A 20,107-nucleotide genomic window follows, 5' to 3' on the forward strand; every position below is an offset into this window, starting at 1 on the left:
GACCGTATGCTTTTATTTGTTTCAACCTAAAAGAATATCAAACTGAGAAATCACTGTGTGAATTCTGGTGTATGTTTTTTTAATTTGTTGCCTCAAATCATACCTGCAGTTTATCTCACCAAAGCTTTGGTTGCTTTTATCCTCAAGTCTAACACTACTGTATGGAGATGAGTCTGTGCCGGGTCCTCAGATTTCTGCTATCCGGGAATCCAGATAGCAGAAAGAAGAAAGAAAGCAGAAGAAGAAATTTCTTCTTCGGGGAATCCAGAAGAGTCCTCGGGTGTTCACAGTTTAGTTGGGTAGATGAAATTAATACACAGGAAACAATGAAGATATAGCTTAGATGTTTTCTATATTTTGTACTCTGGTTAAGAGATTTGAGAACAATATTTTTGGAGAGAGATAGCTTCTGATAAAGTGATCTAAATGTCTCTGATGAATGTGAAGTTTGAAAAATGTAACCCTTGAAGTTTTTGTTTTTGTTTTACCAGCAAACTCAAAGAACTTAAATACTTTCTTGTTCTCTGAGATTTCTTACTGTGTTAAAAATAGTAGGGTTTATTGACTATATATCTTCTAATGGAAAATACTAAGGAATTTTATGCCTGAAGAAATCTAGTTAAAAACACATGGCTGTGAGGTAACTTGTGGGTGATAAAATGTAGGTAGAAATAGTTATTTTAAACTTGGAAAAAAAACTTACTTGTTCTGAATTTAGTATATTATGGAGTCTCACTTCAGTTTTCTTTCCTAGATGTTTGAGAATTTCCTTATTTTATTTATTTGTTTGCAGATGTTCTTTTTTTATCAGTTTTCCTAAGGTACACAGGAGTAGTTAAGAGAAAAGATACTTCACCTTTTCTCTTAAGAAGTATGAAGAAACCATTATAGTAACCTTGTACATTAGCCTATGGAGTTCGATAGCAGGAGTAGCAACCGTTTGAACATTAATGTTTCTGAGATCAGAAATCACAAGTGGGTAATTTTCTTTTTGTCTGGTAATTTTTCACAAGAGAAACTATAGCCACACAAAGGAGAACATGAAGTATTTGCTAGACACAGAAAAATGTGGGTCACAAATGAGTAATAAGTCATACCGTGTGAAAAGCATTGAAAGGCATGACTAATGTTCCCAAAGCTTTTGTCATCTCAGTAAGACACAGTTTGTGAAACAGTCCTGCAGAGAGTGCCTTGGCCTTAAAAAAAGGAAAAGGATTCTTTTTCACAAGTAACATATATGCTGCAAGCTTCAATTGCGAATAGTTTTCAATTTATATAAATGCATTATAGATTAAACTGCAGATTAAATTTATTCTGTTTTTAAATTTTGAATGCTTCAGGGAAGAACAAATACATGAAAGAGTTCAGACAATTTCCATAGAAACAAAAGCTAAATCCTAAGTAAGAGATTTTTCTAATAACTCTGTAGGGTAGTTAAACTGTGCCAGATTCCAGGGGAACACTTGCCTTCATGTTTTAATCCATGAATAAAGATTTTAACAGTCCTTTTATATAAAACGTCAGAGAGAGACAGGGAAGAATGTTGATATTTTCCAAGAATCCAACTGTTGAGAAATATAAAGGAAATAGAAAAACAGCTCAAAATAGATTAACTACATTAAGATTGACTTTTTTCCTTTAAGAATTTTAATAGGTTAAAAAATTTTCTAACTTAAATTAAGATTTAATTGAAAAATGCCTATATGTTAAGTAAGTTAATTTTTTTTTTAATTGCAGAGCTTAAAAACAAGATGTTCCGTTTTGGGACCTTTCTTAAATAACACAAAGGAGAAAGATACTTATTCAATTCTTCAAATAATTATTAAGCACTTAAATGGCCATTAATAAAAAGTAACTAATATGAGTTAAATGTTTGTGTTACTCTTTTTTTTCTTTTCCACGTAGATGGAATTAGACACGGCGTTGAGTGACTTGGAGGCCGCAGATTTTGCAGAACTGGTAAGAAAAGCAGTGGATTTTAGGAAAGGCTCAGTGTTGATTTCTTATTTTGTAAATCCATCATTATTCTAAATATTTTCCAAGCAGCTATGTAATAGTCTTGAAATACATAACATTAGGTCTCTATTTTGACACGGACAGAATCTATTTTGCTTGCCTTAAGATTTTCTACTCCATTAAAAATATTTGTTACATAATGTATATGTAATGATTAATTGCATTTGTATCATTAAGAACTGGGCTTTGAGAAAAAGGACATATATGTAATATTGATTAAATTAGGTAAAGACTGTATAGATCTGAATTTAAATTGGAAGTATCAGTATGGTTTTTAACCTTTTAAAAAACATATATTTCCTAGCTCTGTCCAGTGAAAAGGCCTAGAAATAGTGACTATCCTAGTAGTGATGAGCACCACTAGTACCCAGGCCCTGGTATATAAATAATGTTTCTGGGCCAGCCCCGTGGCTTAGTGGTTAAGTGCACGTGCTCCGCTACTGGCGGCCTGGGTTCAGATCCCTATGATATATACTTAATCAGGCCTCAGAATCTAACTACCAATTTACAGGAAATACCAGGGGAAAACCAACATGTTAAATACCCCATTTGGGGGAGAAGGATTGCAATCAGCAAAATCCAGACTGGGAAACACTACAGGACAGTCTCTTCAACAAATAAATTGGGAGGGGGGCGGGAGGGTGGAGAAGTTGAGAGAGAACGTGTCATTTACAAGAGACTTAAGAAACATATCAACCAATTGCAATATATGGACCTTATTTGGATCCTGATTCAAACAAACAAAATTTTTAAAAACATCTTTGAGACATTCAAGGCAATGTAATTGCTGGTGACTGATATTAGATGAGAATAATTCTTTAGATGTGGTAATGGTATTATGGTTATATATATTTTTTAAGTCTGTCTGTTTTAGAGATACATTCTGAAGTATTTATGGGTGAAATGATTGAATTTGACATAGTACACCAGGGAGAGAGAAGAAGGAGAGAGGGATATAGATGAAACAAGATTAGCCGTGTGCTAGTCATAATTGAAGCTGGGTGATGATGGGTACATAGGAACTAATTATAGTATTCTACTTTTGTATATGCTAAAATTTTCAGTAATAAAAGTTCTTTTAGGGGGCCGGCCCCGTGGCTTAGCGGTTAAGTGCGCGCACTCTGCTACTGGCGGCCCGGGTTCGGATCCCGGGCATGCACCGACGCACCGCTTCTCCGGCCATGCTGAGGCAGCGTCCCACATACAGCAACTAGAAGAATGTGCAACTATGACATACAACTATCTACTGGGGCTTTGGGGGAAAAAAGGAGGCGGATTGGCAATAGATGTTAGCTCAGAGCCAGTCTTCCTCAGCAAAAAGAGGAGGATTAGCGTGGATGTTAGCTCAGGGCTGATCTTCCTCACAAAAAAAAAAAAAAGTTCTTTTAAAAAGTAAATGGAAAGTGAGGAAGTAGAAGCAGTGAGAGTTGGATCATTCTCAAGAAGATTGCTGGTGAAAGTGGGGAGAGGATGTTAGCTTGAAGGGTGACAGTCTTAACTAAGATCCTGAGCAAATGGAAGAGTATTGTGTTTGTAAGATAATGGAAATTTAAGCATAGTGAATTCTTTGAAGGTCATAAGTTTTTCACTGATGGAGAATGTGTAGATAGGTACTAATCATTATGAGCAGTTTAGCTCTAAAGTATTAAAATATCTGGGTTTTAGGAACTTATATTTGATAGATTTAATTAAAATTCTAATTCTTGCCTTTATAGAATATCATTTTTTCCTGCCTTTATAGAATATCATTTTAGTGAGCAGTGGAACTAACAATATTTTCTGTGGTTAGAAAAGGATTGATTGAGATTACTTGGATACAGCATCAAAACACAATCCATAAAAGAAAAAATCGATAAATTGAGAATGTAAAATGGTACAAGTATTTTGGAAAATAGTATGGCAGTTTCTTAATAACCTAAATATACACCTACCATATGATTCAGTGTTCTATTCCTATCTATTTACCCAAGAGAAACGAAATCCTGTACACAAATGTTCATAGCAGTTTTATTTGTAATAGACAAAAATTGGAAACAATTCAGATAACTCAAGTGTCCATAAACAAATTTTGATATGCTCATGCAATGGAATACTACTCAGCAAGAAAATCTGGTGGAAGGTATTGATGGAACTGCCCTATACCTTGCTTTTGGTGGCACTTACACAGCTATATATCTTTGCCAAAACTTGCAGAACAATTCAGTGAATTTTATCTTAATAAAAAAAAATGAAAATAAGGATCTATTCTAAACTTTTTGTGAAATTAAATTGAAGATTTAATCTTATATCCTAACTTTGTGTTCTTTCTTTGGTTTTTTAAAAATTGTTATTAAGGTATATTCAGTAAATTCTTCTGTGCCCCTTTATGGTCAACTCCTCTCCCTTCCCGTAGCCCCTGGCAACCACTGACCTGTTTTCTGTCCCCTTGGTTTTTACCTTTTCTGGAATGTCATATAAATTGAATCATACAATAGGTAAATTTTGGGGTCTGACTTCTTTTACTTAGTGTAATGCATTTGAGATTCAGTCATGTCGTTATATACATCAGTAGTTCAGTCCTTTTTGTTGCTGAGTAGTTTTCCATTGTATGAATGTATCACAGTGTTTATCCATTCCCCAATTGAGGGATATTTAGATTACTTCCAATTTTTAATTTTCTTTAGGTTTCATTGTTTTTTTTTTAATTATAAAAGTAATGCAGGCATATTGGGTAAAAATGCAAGCATGGGTTATTAAAAACAAATTTCCTCCCTCCTCATCCCTCTCCCTTGTTTCCATCCCCAGTTGTGACTGCTCTTACAGTTTAGAACATATTCTTCCAGACCTTTTCTCTACACATACATACCTGCATACAACCCAACACACATGTATATACATATATGTATATCATTGGGGTGCTATTTTTAACAAAAATTAGACCATAGTGAGTGTTTTGTGCTGTAGCTTGCATTCTTTCCTGAACAGTATATCCTAAAAACTTTTGTGCCTGCTCATATAGATCAATCTTATTTTTTTAACAGCTGTATGATATCCTGTGGTATGGACATACCTAATTTAGTCAACCATTCCTCCATTGTTGAACTTCACTTTATCTCCAATTTTTGCATATTACAAATAATTCTACTGTTAACCTTTTATACAAAAATCTTGATTCTCTTGGTTGAGTATTTCTGTAGATTTCTAGAAGTGGAATTACTCAAAGGGTGTATGTATTTAATGTTTTTACATACGACTCAGTTGTCCCCAAGTAGGTTGTACCAATTTGTACTTTCAAAAATAGTATATGGTAATATTAGATATTTTAGATGCTATATAGTAGAAGCTTTTTGTCTTGATAGATTTATTTTAATCCCTCTTGGGGTAACAAATCTTATGTTCTATTCTTAGATGTCTCTAATCAAGAGTATCTTATAAGAATAAAAAATAAGATTGTTATCAATCAAAAATAAATATGTACACACATTATCTTTCACCCTAATCCCCTATATTGATTTCTAAATATGGCACAATGAAAAGTTCAGTTACTAAAGAAGAGAATTGCCATTTTAACTGTTGTAGCTTAACTAGGATTTTATCATTATAAAACAAAAAATATAAATCCACTGTGGTTTTTTCCCCCAGTCTGAGGATTACTATGACATGAGGCGGCTGTATACAATTTTAGGGTCTTCTCTATTTTACAAGGTAAGTTGAAACTTGAAATTTTTTATAAATGTCCAGCTGCTATATGAACATACCTAAAGTAAATTTTCTCAAACGTTTACAAACATGAAAAATACATTTATCTCTGTTCCTCTGATTGTAGGTACCCTAAAATTAAGATCGTAAAACAAGACTTGGACCTACCTATTTACAAATACAATAAATATTTCTGGTTCCATTACATTATAAAGCATTTGCAAACGTGTAAAAGAGAAATAATACTCAAGGAGCTAAGTTGTAAGAGAGAAGAGCAATACTTTCTTGATTTGCTTTACAGTAGTGTGGTTTTTTTCTTACATTCATGCATCTTTTTAGTAAATCTTCTGACATTAAGTAGTTGACTTCCATGCAAAGCAAATGAAGCATCAAATGAATTTAAGTATTTTCATTTTTCAAAAAGATTTTAAAACATATCTAGAAAGGAATCGGACAATACAGACTGGTACACAGTGAAAAGTAAGTCTCTCCCACCTCGGCTGCTGCTGCTCCACTTTCCATCGTCACTTCTTTTCTAACTTTGCCAAACCCCCAGGCTTATACTGCTCAGAGGTGATCTTGCTTTGTGCCAAAGTCTACCTGTTGTTGACTTAAGTTATCATAAATATTTGATCTCTAGTTGACCTCAGGAAAAAAACATTTATTTTTACTATGTCTTCATTTATTCTATTTGAATAAGTACCTATAAAATTCTTAGAAATATATTATGCGATAATTGCCTTATATCACTAGTTGACTTTTGTTCTTTGTAATTGAATTCAAGGGTTATTTGGTATGCAGTCATTTACCTAAGGATGATCTTCTTGACATTACTGTGTACTGTCACCACTATCGCCTACTGCCATTAGCAGCAAAACAAAGAATTGGTCAGTTGGTAATATGGAGAGAAGTATTTCCTCGTCATCACCTCCAGCCTTCTACAGACTCAAACACTGAAGTCTTTCAGGAACCTGAAGGGAGATATTTTTTGTTAATTGTTGGCTTGGTAAGTTTGACTTGGCCTCTTTCTTGGGATTCTTTTTTTCCTTTTGCCATTTACTAAGTAAATACACAAACAAACATGATAATTTAAAATTATGATCATGTCAAATACCAGTATTCAAGAAAATGTTATATGTCCCTTATTCCTTTTCTTTTGTATCCATTTAATACTTGTGGGGAAATATTAATTAAACCCAGATAAGATTTTAGCAGGTTCTTAAGATCTTTTGTTCCCATTTCTATAGTGGTTTTATCCTCTGGTTTGTTTTGGGAAATAGAGGGGGACATGAAAAGAATCTAGAATCAGAATAAATGTGTGATTGTAAATGAAAGGCCTTCCAATAATTGAGGCTCTTTGAAAGCTACCTTAAAAAATGCCATGTGCCAAAAGTAGTGGGTGATGGTACATCAGAATAGGGCAATATGAGATTTGTTTTCAAGGGTGATCAAGAAGCATTGAGAATAACTAAGAGGGAAGGGGAGGAAGGAGTTTTTAATAACCATCACATGATTATGCCATGTCTTTAGTATTCATAAATTTTTACATGCATATTATATATAAATATTTTCATGTAGCTAAACCTATATTAATAATTTTTTTATTGTAGAGACATTATATGTTATGTGTACTATTAGAAGCTGGAGGCTGTGCATCCAAAGCTGTTGGGAATCCTGGACCAGACTGTATATATGTGGATCAGGTCAAAACAGCTCTTCACCAGCTGGAAGGAGTAGATTCCCGCATAAATGAACGGCTAGCATCTTCTCCAAGCCCCTGTTTGTCTTGTGCTGACTGGTTCCTTGCTGGATCACATGAAAAATTAGATAGTTTGACAACCTCACCTATCCTCAGTATGCTACAAGGTACTTCCAAAGTAGCAACCTCTCCAACATGCAGAAGAACTCTTTTTGGTGACTATTCCTTCAAGACACGTAAGCCCAGTCCTTCCCGAAACAGTGGAGGATCTGACAGTGGTTGTGAAGGTGGAGAAGGTGTTGGCCTGAGCACCTACGCTACACTGGATGCAGTACGGAAACAAAGAGACTCTCAGGGCTCTGATGGTTCAGAAGAACGTGGGGCGTTGCTTAAGGTATGTGTTCTTTCAAGTGTGTACATTCTGGGAGCTAAGCTGTCTTTCCAGATCTTATTTTATAATTGCAAGAGAATTTTTAATGGCAGATCATTCTTCATTTGAACTGGTGGTTGTTTTAGTCACTGTTAGCAAACCAATGATTTAGAACCAAAAAGAGAAAGAAATATCAAGTCATAAAACAGTAGTCCCTTAACATCCAGGACATCTATTTGATACTACTTAAAAGTAGGGAAACTCTAATCCTGATTTCCCTGTTCATCTCTTTCTTCTCTGTTCACAATGTTAACAGAGAACATCCTAGGTGTGGGGCATTCAGGGTGCTGATCTGACTAAATAGCCAATAAAATGTTCAGCAGAGGCAGCCCGGGTTCAGATGCCGGGTGCGTACCGACGTACTGCTTGTCAGGCCATGCTGTGGCAGCGTCCCACGTAAGGTGGAGGAAGATGGGCACGGATGTTGGCTCAAGGCCAGTCTTCCTCAGCAAATAAAAGAGGAGGATTGGCATGGATGTTAGCTCAGGGCTGATCTTCCTCACAAAAAAAAAAAATGTTCAGCAGAAACAAAAAGAGAATCAGAAACTTAAAAATATATATGTGTGTGTGTGTGTGTTATTTTATTTTTTATGGATCTTTTTTTGTCTGCACCTCTGAAAGTGTAGTCTCCATACTCAAGAATTCAAAATGTGACTATAAAGCAGAGAATGTTCATTTTTCAGATTATGTATCATTTTTCCATGTTTTTTTCCATGAAAATACAATAACCCATCCAAATGATTATCAAAATAATCACCCTGGGAGGCTTTGTACTTATTCTAGTGATGCTGCTCTTTCAAAACATTTTTGGGACTTGTCACATGGGTGGAGGGAGGTCTGGCATAAAGAAGGAGGAGTCTGAGAAGGGGCACGAATAAAATATGAGATTCTGAGTGTCACGGCATAAATAACCATAGATTTGATCTCCTAATTCCAAACAATAGAGCACTCTGGGAGACCTAAGTGGATGTATTTAGGAAGTAGTCACACTGGTACTGTACTCACTATCCCAGTCAGTGAAATTGGTAGGAAATATAGTTTAAGAGAATTTGGATAGATTTAAGAAGCCAGGAAAAGCTCCTAAGAGGAACTGAATTAATCTCTAAGATTCAGCCATTCAACAAATGTTGATTGAACACCTGCTATGAGCCGAGGGCCGTACTACACAAAGGAGATACAAAGATGAGTAAGACACAGCCCCTGCCTTTGAGGAGTGCAGAGGCTAGAGAAGGAGACAAGTATGCATACATATAATTGTAACAAAACTTGGTAATGGCTCTGGTAGGAGGTTTTCAGGGAGAACTATCATGTCCTATGATACGGCCCTGGGGTCATTGTTAGCAAAGTATAAGCCAAGAGGTACAAGTTAGCATCGAAAATATTGAAGGGAAACATTGCAAAATGGTAAGTAGTTGTCTTAGAAGAGTTTAGTTTTTACATTATTTCTGCTGTTTAATTTCATTCTTAGATATAAACTGATCTACTTAACTGTATTTTTCAGGTCACTAAGAAGAAGTCTACTCTTCCAAATCCGTTTCATTTGGGGAACTTGAAAAAGGACCTTTCAGAAAAAGAATTGGAAATATATAACACAATGAAGTAAGAAACTTGCTTATCATATTCTTTTTCACTTAAACTCTGTGTCTTCGAGGAAATTTTATAATGAGAAAGTACTAGTTCATAATATATGGAGATTTTATTCAAGAAATGTAATTATGATATATCTTACATATTAAAGGTAATATCTATGCTGTTTCTGTAATGTTTTTCATTACACATATAGGAAACATATTCATAAGAGATAAAAAACAAAGTAGGGGCTGGTCCAGTGGTATAGTGGTTAAGTTCATGTGCTCTGCTTCATCAGCCCAGGGTTTGCAGGTTCAGATCCTGGGCACGGGCCTAGCACCACTTATCCAGCCATGCTGTGGCAGGTGTCCCACATATAAAGTAGAGGAAGATGGGCACGGATGTTAGCCCAGGGCCAATCTTCCTCAGCAAAAAGAGGAGGATTGGCAACAAATGTTAGCTTAGGGCTAATCTTCCTCACCAAAAAAAAAAAAAAAACCATACAAAGCAATATTTCAAAATATGAAGGTCCTCCTTTATTTCTGTTCCACAGGTAACCTCCCTTGTCTGTGTCTAATTTTTAAATGAGAGTTTACTACTTTTAGACCCTAGTGGGTGCTGTGGTGGGCTGCTCAGATACTCCTTAGCCCGGGGTACTCATTCCCAGTGCTTGGGGGTGATGGCTGCTAATGGCTCACAGCGGAGGCCCTCCCTGGCCTTGCCCTACTTGGAAATTTATTGACTCAGCCAAGGTTACATACAACCGCTCCCTGGGAGCAGCCGACATCTAATGACTAATAGATAAGTGAGTACAAAGGCTTGGCCTAAATTCAAGACACCTCTAAAAGGCCATCCCAGCTTCAGAGTTCCCAGTAGTATCTGCTGAGGCCCGTGTTTTGACTTCAGTGAAGTTCAACTTCTCCCTCTGCTCAGTCCTGCTTCCTTCACGCTTCCCCCCACAGATATTGTTCCCAAGAGTACATCCTAATAAACTTCCTCCCTACATCTCTCCCTCTCAGAGTCTGGGTCCAGGGAACTGAGCCTATTAACACCCTTTTTAGAAAAGAGATAAAACCTCAAACTTACATTAAGTAGAGAATTTTGAAGTAAAAGGCACTGAGCGAGAGGAGCATGTTTAGCGACTTGAACTGTCTATAATTATTAAAATATGAAATGTTACATATTCACTTCTTGTTATTCAACTTTTATGTGATGACAAGCAAGTCTGCCTGAGCTTTGCCTAGTATTTAATTGCGATGTCATGTGTGGGATCAGTTAGTGTAACAAACTTAATTGCACACTTATATTTGTTCGTAGATGTGCACAAATAGAATTCACACAAAAAAAGTTCAGAGCTACCACTTTCTTAATCATTGAAATATTTTTTAATAAGTTCATATATATATGTCACAGACTTGTCAAGAAAAGCCTTTTTTCTGAAGTCAGGGCAAAAACAAGTTAATTTGTCTGCATAAAATAATTCATTGGAAATCTAATGTGTTAAAATTTGGTATTTAATGCTTTCAGATATGTTTAATTTTTTAATAGTTAAAAATGTTTTTTAAACAAAGAAATCTAAATCAAACCTTTTGTGGAACCCTTAAACACCTTCCTAAAATCCTAGTCTTCCATTTAATAAAAACTACCCCTCTGAAATTTTATTACCTCCATAATCTTATCTTTTTAAATGTGTGTGGTATTTTGGCCTAGAGTAAAAGGAAATTCCGTTTTCCAAGTTCAGTGGCTTAAACATAAATTCATATGTGATGTAAATCATAGGCTTTCCTATTTAAAAAGATGCTGCAAATGCATGTTTATTCTCTTTTTTAAAAAAGTTTTTTATCGAGGTAACATTGGTTTATAACATTATAAAATTTCAGGTATACATCATCATATTTCAACTTCTGTATAGATTATATTCACCAACAAAAGTCTAGTTTCCATTCATCACTGTACACATGTGCCCCTTTACCCCTTTCACCCTCCTCCCACTCCCTTTCCCCTCTGGTGACCACCAATCTGTTCTCTGTATCAATGTGTTTGTTTGTTTGCTTGTTTATCTTCCACGTATGAGTGAAATCATATGGTATTTGTCTGTATTTGTCAGACTTATTTCACATAGCCTGATACCCCCAAGTTTCCAGCGTGTTTTTGAAAATAGCAAGATTTCGTCCTTTTTATGGCTGAGTAGTATTCCATTGCATATATATATATATATATATATATATATATATATACCACGTCTTCTTTGTTCATTCATTCGTCAATGAGCACTTAGGTTGTTTCCAAGTCTTGGCTATTGTGGATAATGCTGCGATGAACATAGGGGTGCATGTATCTTTTCAAATTAGTGTTTTCATGTTCTTTGGATAAATACCCAGAAGTGGAATAGCTGGATCATTATTCTCTTTATTGACATGGAAAGATGTTCTTCCTCTGTAGTTAATTTAAAAAATATGATATAAAACTGTGTAATATATTATTCTAATTTGTATTTACATGTTTTTGTAAAATATATAATATATCAAAAATCATAATATACACAAAACATTTTATTGAGTAACTAAGTCCTATCCATTCTGCATTCTAATAATTCTTGATTCCATTCAACACCTAACGATGCTACCCTGGTTCAGGCTCCCATTCTCTCACTTGATTTTATTGCAGCAGTCTCCCAGCTCCCAGCCCACCCTGAATCCATTCTCTACTGCAGGAGTGACCTTCCTGAAAAACAGATCTGACTTTACTGCTTTCTTTTACAAATATTTTATCTTCCCATTGGATAATTGCTTGTTTGATGATTTTTAAACCTTCAGTTTATACACTGAGTGAGTTAATATACACTGAGTGAGTTTATGGTTTTTAAGAGCCAACATACTCATTGTGTTTTGGGGTTTTTTGGAGAGAAAATAAAAAATGATAACAAAAATGTTAGTTCTAAACCTCCCAAAAAGGAATCCTCTTAATAGCTCTTTTTTAAAGAATCATTTCTATTATGTACCTTTTCTTGAATTTGAAGACCTATGGATTAAAATGTATGTTTTAAATTATTTTCCTTTTTGAATAATCATAATTTCTCTTATCTTGATTATTTACATTTTTATTGATTGAAAAATACCAGCCACCAGTTGTTAATCAGCCAGTACCCTATGGAAAAGTATGAGAAAAATTTGTAGATGATCTCCTTCCCTGCCTACCCCTGGTCTTGAAAGAGAACCAAGGCCATAAGTCAGTGATAAGAAGTTATTCTTTTTTTTTTTTATCCTAACATTGGTTTGTAACATTATATAAACTTCAGGTGTACATCATTATATTTCGATTTCCGTGTAGATTATATCATATTCACCACCCAAAGACTAATTACAATCCATCACCATACACATGTGTCTAGTCATCTCTTTCACCCTTCTTCCTCCCCCCTTCCCCTCTGGTAACCACCAATCCAATCTCTGTCTCTATGTGTTTGTTTGTTCTTGTTGTTATCTTCTATTTATGAGCGAGATCATATGGTATTTGACTTTCTCCCTCTGACTTATTTCATTCAGCATAATACCCTCAAGGTCCATCCATGTTGTCACAAATGGAAAGATTTCATCCTTTTTTTATGGCTGACTGGTATTCCATTGTGTATATATATCACATCTTCTTTATCCATTCGTCCCTTGATGGGCACTTAGGTTACTTCCAAGTCTTGGCTATTGTGAATAATGCTGCAATGAACATAGGGATGCAAATATTTTTATGCAGTCGTGTTTTCATGTTCTTTGGATAAATACCCAGCAGTGGAATAGCTGGATCATATGGTAGTTCTATTCTTAACTTTTTCAGGAATCTCCATACTGTTTTCCATAGTGGCTGTACCAGTTTGCACTTCCACCAACAGTATATGAGAGTTCCCTTCTCTCCACATCCTCTCCAACACTTGTTGTTTCCTCTCTTGTTAATTATAGCCATTCTGACGGGAGTGAGGTGATATCTCATTGTAGTTTTGATTTGCGTTTCCCTAATAATTAGTGATGTTGAACATCTTTTCATGTGCCTGTTGGCCATCTGTATGTCTTCTTTTTTTTTTTTTTTTAATTTTTTGTTTATTGCAGTACATTGGTTTATAACGTTGTATAAATTTCAGGTGTACATCATTATAGTTCTATTTCTGCATAGATTACATCATGTTCACCACCAAAATACTAATTACAACCCATCACCACACACATGCCAAATTATCCCTTTCACCCTCCTCCCTCCCCCCTTCCCCTCTGGTAACCACCAATCCAATCTCTGTCCCTATGTGTTTGCTTATTGTTGTTATTATCTACTACTTAATGAAGGAAATCATACGGTATTTGACCTTCTCCCTCTGACTTATTTCACTTTGCATCATACCCTCAATGTCCATCCATGTTGTCACAAATGGCTGGATTTCATCATTTCTTATGGCTGAGTAGTATTCCATTGTGTATATATACCACATCTTCTTTATCCATTCGTCCCTTGATGGGCACTTAGGTTGCTTCCAAGTCTTGGCTATTGTGAATAACGCTGCAATGAACACAGGGGTGCATGTACCTTTACAAATTGGTGTTTTCAAGTTCTTTGGATAAATACCCAGCAGTGGAATAGCTGGATCATATGGTAGATCATATGTATGTCTTCTTTGGAGAAATGTCTGTTCAGATCTTTTGCCCATTTTTTTAATTGGGTTGTTAGTTTTTTTGTTGTTGAGATGTATGAGTTCTTTATATATTTTGGATATTAACCCCTTATCAGATATATGGTTTGCAAATATCTTCTCCCAATTGTTAGGTTGTCTTTTCCTTTTGTTGATGGTTTCCTTTGCTGTGCAGAAGTTTTTTAGTCTGATGTAGTCCCATTTGTTTATTTTTTCTATTGTTTCCCTTGCCCAGTCAGATACAGTACTTGAAAATTTGCTGCTAAGAACAATGTCGAAGAGCATACTGCCTGTGTTTCCTCTAGAATTTTCATGGTTTCAGGTCTTACATTTAAGTCTTTAATCCATTTTGAGTTAATTTTTGTGTATGGTGTAAGATAATGATCTACTTTCATTCTTTTGCTTGTGGCTGTCCAGTTTTCCCAACACCATTTATTGAATTGAAGAGACATTCCTTTCTCCATTGTGTGTTCTTGGTTCCCTTGCCGAAAATTAGCTGTCCATAGATGTGTGGGTTTATTTCTGGGCTCTTGATTCTGTTTCATTGATCTGTGTGTCTGTTTTTGTGCCAACACCATTCTGTTTTGGTTACCATAGCTTTGTAGTATATTTTGAAGTCAGGGAGTGTGATGCCTCTAGCTTTGTTCTTTTTTCTCAGGATTCCTCTGGCAATTCAGGGTCTTTTCTTGTTCCATAGAAATTTTAGGATTCTTTATTCTATTTCTGTGAAAAATGTCATTGGAACTTTGATAGGGATTGCATTGAATCTGTAGATTGCTTTAGGAAGTATGGACATCTTAACTATGTTAATTCTTCCAATCCAAGAGCACAGAATATCTTTCCATTTCTTTGTGTCTTCTTCTATTTCTTTCAACAATGTTTTATAGTTTTCAGTGTACAGGTCTTTCACCTCTGGTTAAATTTATTCCTAGGTATTTTATTCTTTTTGTTGCAATTGTAAATGGGATTCTAGTCTTAATTTCTCTTTCTGCTACTTCATCTTTAGTGTATAGAAACTCAACTGATTTTTGTATATTGATTTTGTATCCTGCAACTTTGCCATGTTCATTTATTAATTCTAAAAGTTTTTTGGTGGATTCTTTAGGGCTTTCTATATATAAAGCTATGATATCTGCAAATAGTGACAGTTTCACTTCTTCCTTTCCAATTTGGATCCCTTTTTTTTTTCTTTTTTTTTTGCCTGATTGCTCTGGCTGTGATTTCCAAGACTATGTTAAATAAGAGGGGTGAATGTAGGCATCCTTGTCTGGTTCCTGTTGTTAAAGGGATAGCTTCCAGTGTTTCTCCATTGAGAATGATGTTAGCTGGGGGTTTGTCATATATGGCCTTTACTATGTTGAGGTACTTTCCTTCTATACCCATTTTATTCAGAGTTTTTATCATAAATGGATGCTGTATCTTGTCAAATGCTTTCTCTGCATCTATTGAGATGATCATGTGATTTTTATTCTTCATTTTGTTAATGTGGTGCATCACATTGATTGACTTGCGGATGTTGAACCATCCTTGCATACCTGGAATAAATCCCACTTGATCATGGTGTATGATCTTTTTAATGTATTGTTGTATTCAATTTGCTAGTATTTTGTTGAGGATTTTTGCATCAATGTTCATCAGTGATATTGGCCTGTAATTTTCTTTTTTTGTGTTACTCTTTTCTGGTTTTGGTATCAGGGTAATGCTGGCCTCATAGAATGAGTTAGGAAGCTTCCCCTCCTCTTCAATTTTTTGGAAGAGTTTGAGAAGGATAGGTATTAAGTCTTCTTTGAATGTTTGGGAGAATTTGCCAGGGAAGACGTCTGGTTCTGGACTTTTGTATTTTGGGAGGTTTTTGATTACTAAGGTTTCAATCTCCTTACTGGTGACTGGTCTATTCAAATTCTCTGTTTCTTTATGATTAAGTTTTAGAAGGTTGTATGATTCTAAGAATTTATCCGTTTCTTCTAGATTATCCAATTTGTTGGCATATAGCTTTTTGTAGTGTTCTTTGAAATCTTTTGTATTTCTGAAGTGTCCATTGTAATTTCTCCTCTTTCGTTTCTGATTTTATTTGAGACTTCTCTCTTTTTTTCTTGGTGAGTCTAGCTAAAGGTTTGTCAATTTTGTTAATGTTTTCAAAGAACCAGCTCTTCATTTCATTGATTTTTTTCTATTCTTTTTTTAGTCTCCATTTCATTTATTTCTGCTCTGATTTTTATTATATCCTTCCTTCTACTGATTTTGGGCTTTGTTTGTTCTTTTTCCAGTTCCTTTAGGTGAACTGTTAGATTGTTTATTTGAGATTTTTCTTGTTTGTTGAGGTAGGCCTGTATTGCTATAAACTTCTCTCTTAGAACTGCTTTTGCTGTATTCCGTAAATTTTGGCATGTCATATTTTCATTTGTCTCTAGGTATTTTTTTATTTCTCCTTTGGTTTCTTCATTGACCCAAGTGTTGTTCAGTAGCATTTTGTTTAATCTCCACATATTTGTGGTTTTTCCAAGTTTCTTCCTGTAGTTGATTTCTAATTTCATACTGTTGTGGTCAGAAAAGATGCATGGTATTATTTCAGTCTTCCTTAATTTATTGAGACTTTTTTTATGGCCTAATATGTGATCTATCCTCGAGAATGTTCCATGTGCATTTGAAAAGAATGTGTATTCTGTGGTTTTTGGATGGAATGTTCTGTATATATCTACTAAGTCCATCTGGTCTAATGTGTCATTTAAGGCCAATGTTTCCTTATTGATCTTCTGTTTGGATGATCTATCCATTGGTGTAAGTGGAGTGTTAAAGTCCCCTAATATTATTGTGTTGCTCTTTCTCCTTTTATGTCTGTTAATAATTGCTTTATATATTTAGGTGTTCCTATGTTCGCTGCATACATATTTACAAGTGTTATATCCTCTTGTTGGATTGTTCCCTTGATCATTATGTAGTCCCCTTCTTTGTCTCTTTATTGCAGTTTTTTGCTTTAAAGTCTATTTTCTCTAAGTATTGCTACCCTATCTTTCTTTTCATTGCCATTTGCATGGAGTATCTTTTTCCATCCAGAAGAAGTTATTCTGATCATGCTACCTAATTCACAGTTTAACAGGAATTTAACTAGCATAGATGATTAAGACAGTATCTAGCCTAAGAGCTGAAATATGCCTTTTCTTTGCCTCTGTACTTATAGCTGAAAAAAAAAATCAACTAAAGGAATTTTTTAGTATAGACAATAGAATTAGAATGGGGCAGCTTGAGTGTCTGAGATGCAGATGGGGAACTGATGTCCGAATATTTAAAGATTACCAAATCAGAAGTTAGCAGTGGAGAGGAAAAAGCAAGGTATAGTGGAGCAAGCTTCAGAGTCAGCTAAGCTCTGCCACTTGGCCATGGGACCTCAAGCAGGTTAATCCAAGTCCTTTGAACATTGATTTCCTCATGGTTAAAATGAGGAGAGCAATATTGACTACCTTGTAGGGTCATTATGAGAATTAAGACTAAGGTATTTTAAAGCACCTACTCTGGCATATAGAAGGCATTCAGTATATGATTATTATTATTATTTTGTTGTTGCTATTATAGTTGTTCTTTAGCTCTTCTTACTACTGGTAGAAATAAGCAGTATTGATGTGTTCTCTGGCCTGTCTGAGACCTAAATAGGGGAAGAAAAGATGGAGAAGAAGAATGAAGAAAGGAGAATAGTAAAGGATCATAGGAGAGAAGGAAGACTGTAATGATGAGAAGTAGTAGAATGCTAATAGTAATTGCTGTGGGATTTTAGAATATTAACCCAGCTCAGCAGTTGGTGATAATAATTTTATTTTTCTTCGGGATCATCAGTTTGACTATCATGGTAAAAGACTTTAATGCTACTAACTTAAATGTGTTTAGTTTGTTGGAAGGTGTTTTTATATGTGGTCCACCCTAGACTGATACCTTGTTTGTAGCTTGTAGATATCTGGACCAGACATGGGCTGAGTTATTCATTACCAACCATGGAAAAACAGGGTTTTAGCCAATTGGGGTTGGTTAGCAAAGGGATGATTAAGTTACTTGCAAATGAATTGGTGTTTGTTTATCCTTGCATAACATGTAGTATTTGCCTCCATAAGGGAGTTAATAACCCCTCTAGCCTGTACTTCAGTCAAGGAGGAAGAAGAAATTAAATGTTTGGCCTAGTTTCCCTTCCCTAATTACACTCCTAATATTATATTGTACATAAAAGCTTATTAGGAGTCTACAAGATTCAAAATGAAAGAATGTTTTTAAGTTTACTTAAATATCTTTTTTCTTTTCAAGATTGACATCTGGTCCTGAGAACACACTTTTCCACTATGTTGCCTTAGAAACAGTGCAAGGGATCTTTATTACCCCTACCCACGAAGAGGTGGCACAGCTAAGCGGCTCTCTCCACCCTCAGCTAATAAAGAATTTCCATCAGTGTTGTCTCTCCATTCGTGCAATTTTCCAGCAGACATTGGTGGAAGAGGTAGGGCACTGCTATAAATATAGTTTTCTGCCAATTTCTTTTCCAGGTCTCTAAATATTCTCTCTAAAACTTTTTTAATCAATATGTCCAGCAGTGACTGTTTTCATTTAAATTTTTTTTAATGGTCACCTAATCTAACTTGAGTGCCAAAAGGATTATACTCACAGTACTTAACTTCAAACCTTTGTTTCGTAATACTGAGTTTGATGTCTTGGATTACTATTTCAGGAAATGGTGGACCTGTGTTTTTCTATAGCAAAGTAGAATATAGTATTTTTTTATGTAAATTAGCCTTCCATGTTTGATATCTGTGACTCAACCATTATTTTGGACAGTAATATCTACTATTTGGTAACTCTGATAATTCTTTAAGTATCCAACCAGCAGTATAAGGTATTTTGGAACATAATGAGGTAAAGTACAGCAATAGACACAATACTGTTGCAAATGTTTTAGTCACTTGGTTGGTTGCTTAATTGCTTTTCAATGCAGAATGAAGTTTCATTTAATATTCTACCTTCTGGTAGTAATGTTGTATATAATTAAAATATCAATTAGATTGTTTTATTGGCAGGGAAAGGTAAGTGTTGACTTCTTGAAAAGGATAAACATACAGAAGTTTACTTGTGACTGGTCAAACGTCGTACAGCCGAAAAACCTCTCTGAGGATGACTGTAATGTGTATAGCAACACATATGTTAAGGATGCTAAATTTGTGAAGAACTTGAGTTTAAAGGTGGAAGAACATTGGGCTATGAATAAGGAATCCTAGACTGAGCCTAGACTCTTCCTATTTCTTCAGCTATAAAGTGAGTGGGCTGAATCATATCATCTCTTAGGACTCATTCAGCAGTAAAATTCTGTGTGTTATAGGATTTCTTCCTTGAACTATCAGAAATTGGTGTTCACCAGAATGTGATGTTTGACTATGTTTACCTATGTGCTTTGCATTCTTATGCTTCTCCTTTCCTATTGAACATAACTGATAGATTCTACAAGGGACTATTTCATTAACTTATTCAGTAATATTTAGTAATGTAAATTAGCCTTTCCCATATTATTTAAATATTGAGGTACCTACTATGCACCAGACACTATTCTAAGTGCCATGGATACAGCAGTGAATAAAACAAAGTCCCTTTCCTCATGAAGCCTGTCTTCTAACAGGGGAGACTAATGAATCAGCAAGTAGTGTAATATGTCAGGTAGGATAAGTTTCAAGAGGAATGATAAAATAAGGAAAGGGTGAGAAGTGGGGGTTACTATTTTAAAAGATCTCTTTGATCATGTCAAGTAATATTTGAACAGAGACCTGAATAAAGTGAGGGAGCAAGCCATGTGGCAGATCTGGAGGCAGAGCTTCCAGACAGAGGGAACAGCAAAAGCAAAGCCACAGAGGAAGTTGTGGCTGAAAGCACTGGAACAGACTGCCTAGGGAGGAGAGTGGTAGGAGTTGAGATGGTGTAGGCAGCAGGGCCAGATCATGCATGGCCTGATAGACTTCAGGACGTTGGGCTTTGTTATGAAGGGGATGGGAGGTTCTTGGACAGTTCTGACCAGAACAGGGAC

The 20,107-nt window shown here is 35.3% G+C and overlaps 1 protein-coding gene across 4 annotated transcripts in view; it reads left to right on the top strand.

Annotated features, from left to right (window-relative positions):
- INTU (inturned planar cell polarity protein) overlaps positions 1–20,107 on the top strand; it is a 77,252-nt gene that overhangs the window by 50,210 nt on the left and 6,935 nt on the right. For 2 of the 4 annotated variants that reach the window (XM_058550026.1, XM_058550027.1), the window contains exons 9-14: positions 1,906–1,959; positions 5,638–5,700; positions 6,479–6,700; positions 7,305–7,787; positions 9,325–9,422; positions 18,349–18,538. In XM_058550026.1, the coding sequence (XP_058406009.1) occupies positions 1,906–1,959; positions 5,638–5,700; positions 6,479–6,700; positions 7,305–7,787; positions 9,325–9,422; positions 18,349–18,538 (1,110 nt within the window). The remainder of the gene's footprint in view (positions 1–1,905; positions 1,960–5,637; positions 5,701–6,478; positions 6,701–7,304; positions 7,788–9,324; positions 9,423–18,348; positions 18,539–20,107) is intronic. The other 2 variants (XM_058550028.1, XM_058550029.1) reach the window with 1 other exon arrangement.

The sequence above is a fragment of the Diceros bicornis genome, chromosome 11, assembly GCF_020826845.1.
Source record: "Diceros bicornis minor isolate mBicDic1 chromosome 11, mDicBic1.mat.cur, whole genome shotgun sequence".
Classification (NCBI taxonomy): domain Eukaryota; kingdom Metazoa; phylum Chordata; class Mammalia; order Perissodactyla; family Rhinocerotidae; genus Diceros; species Diceros bicornis.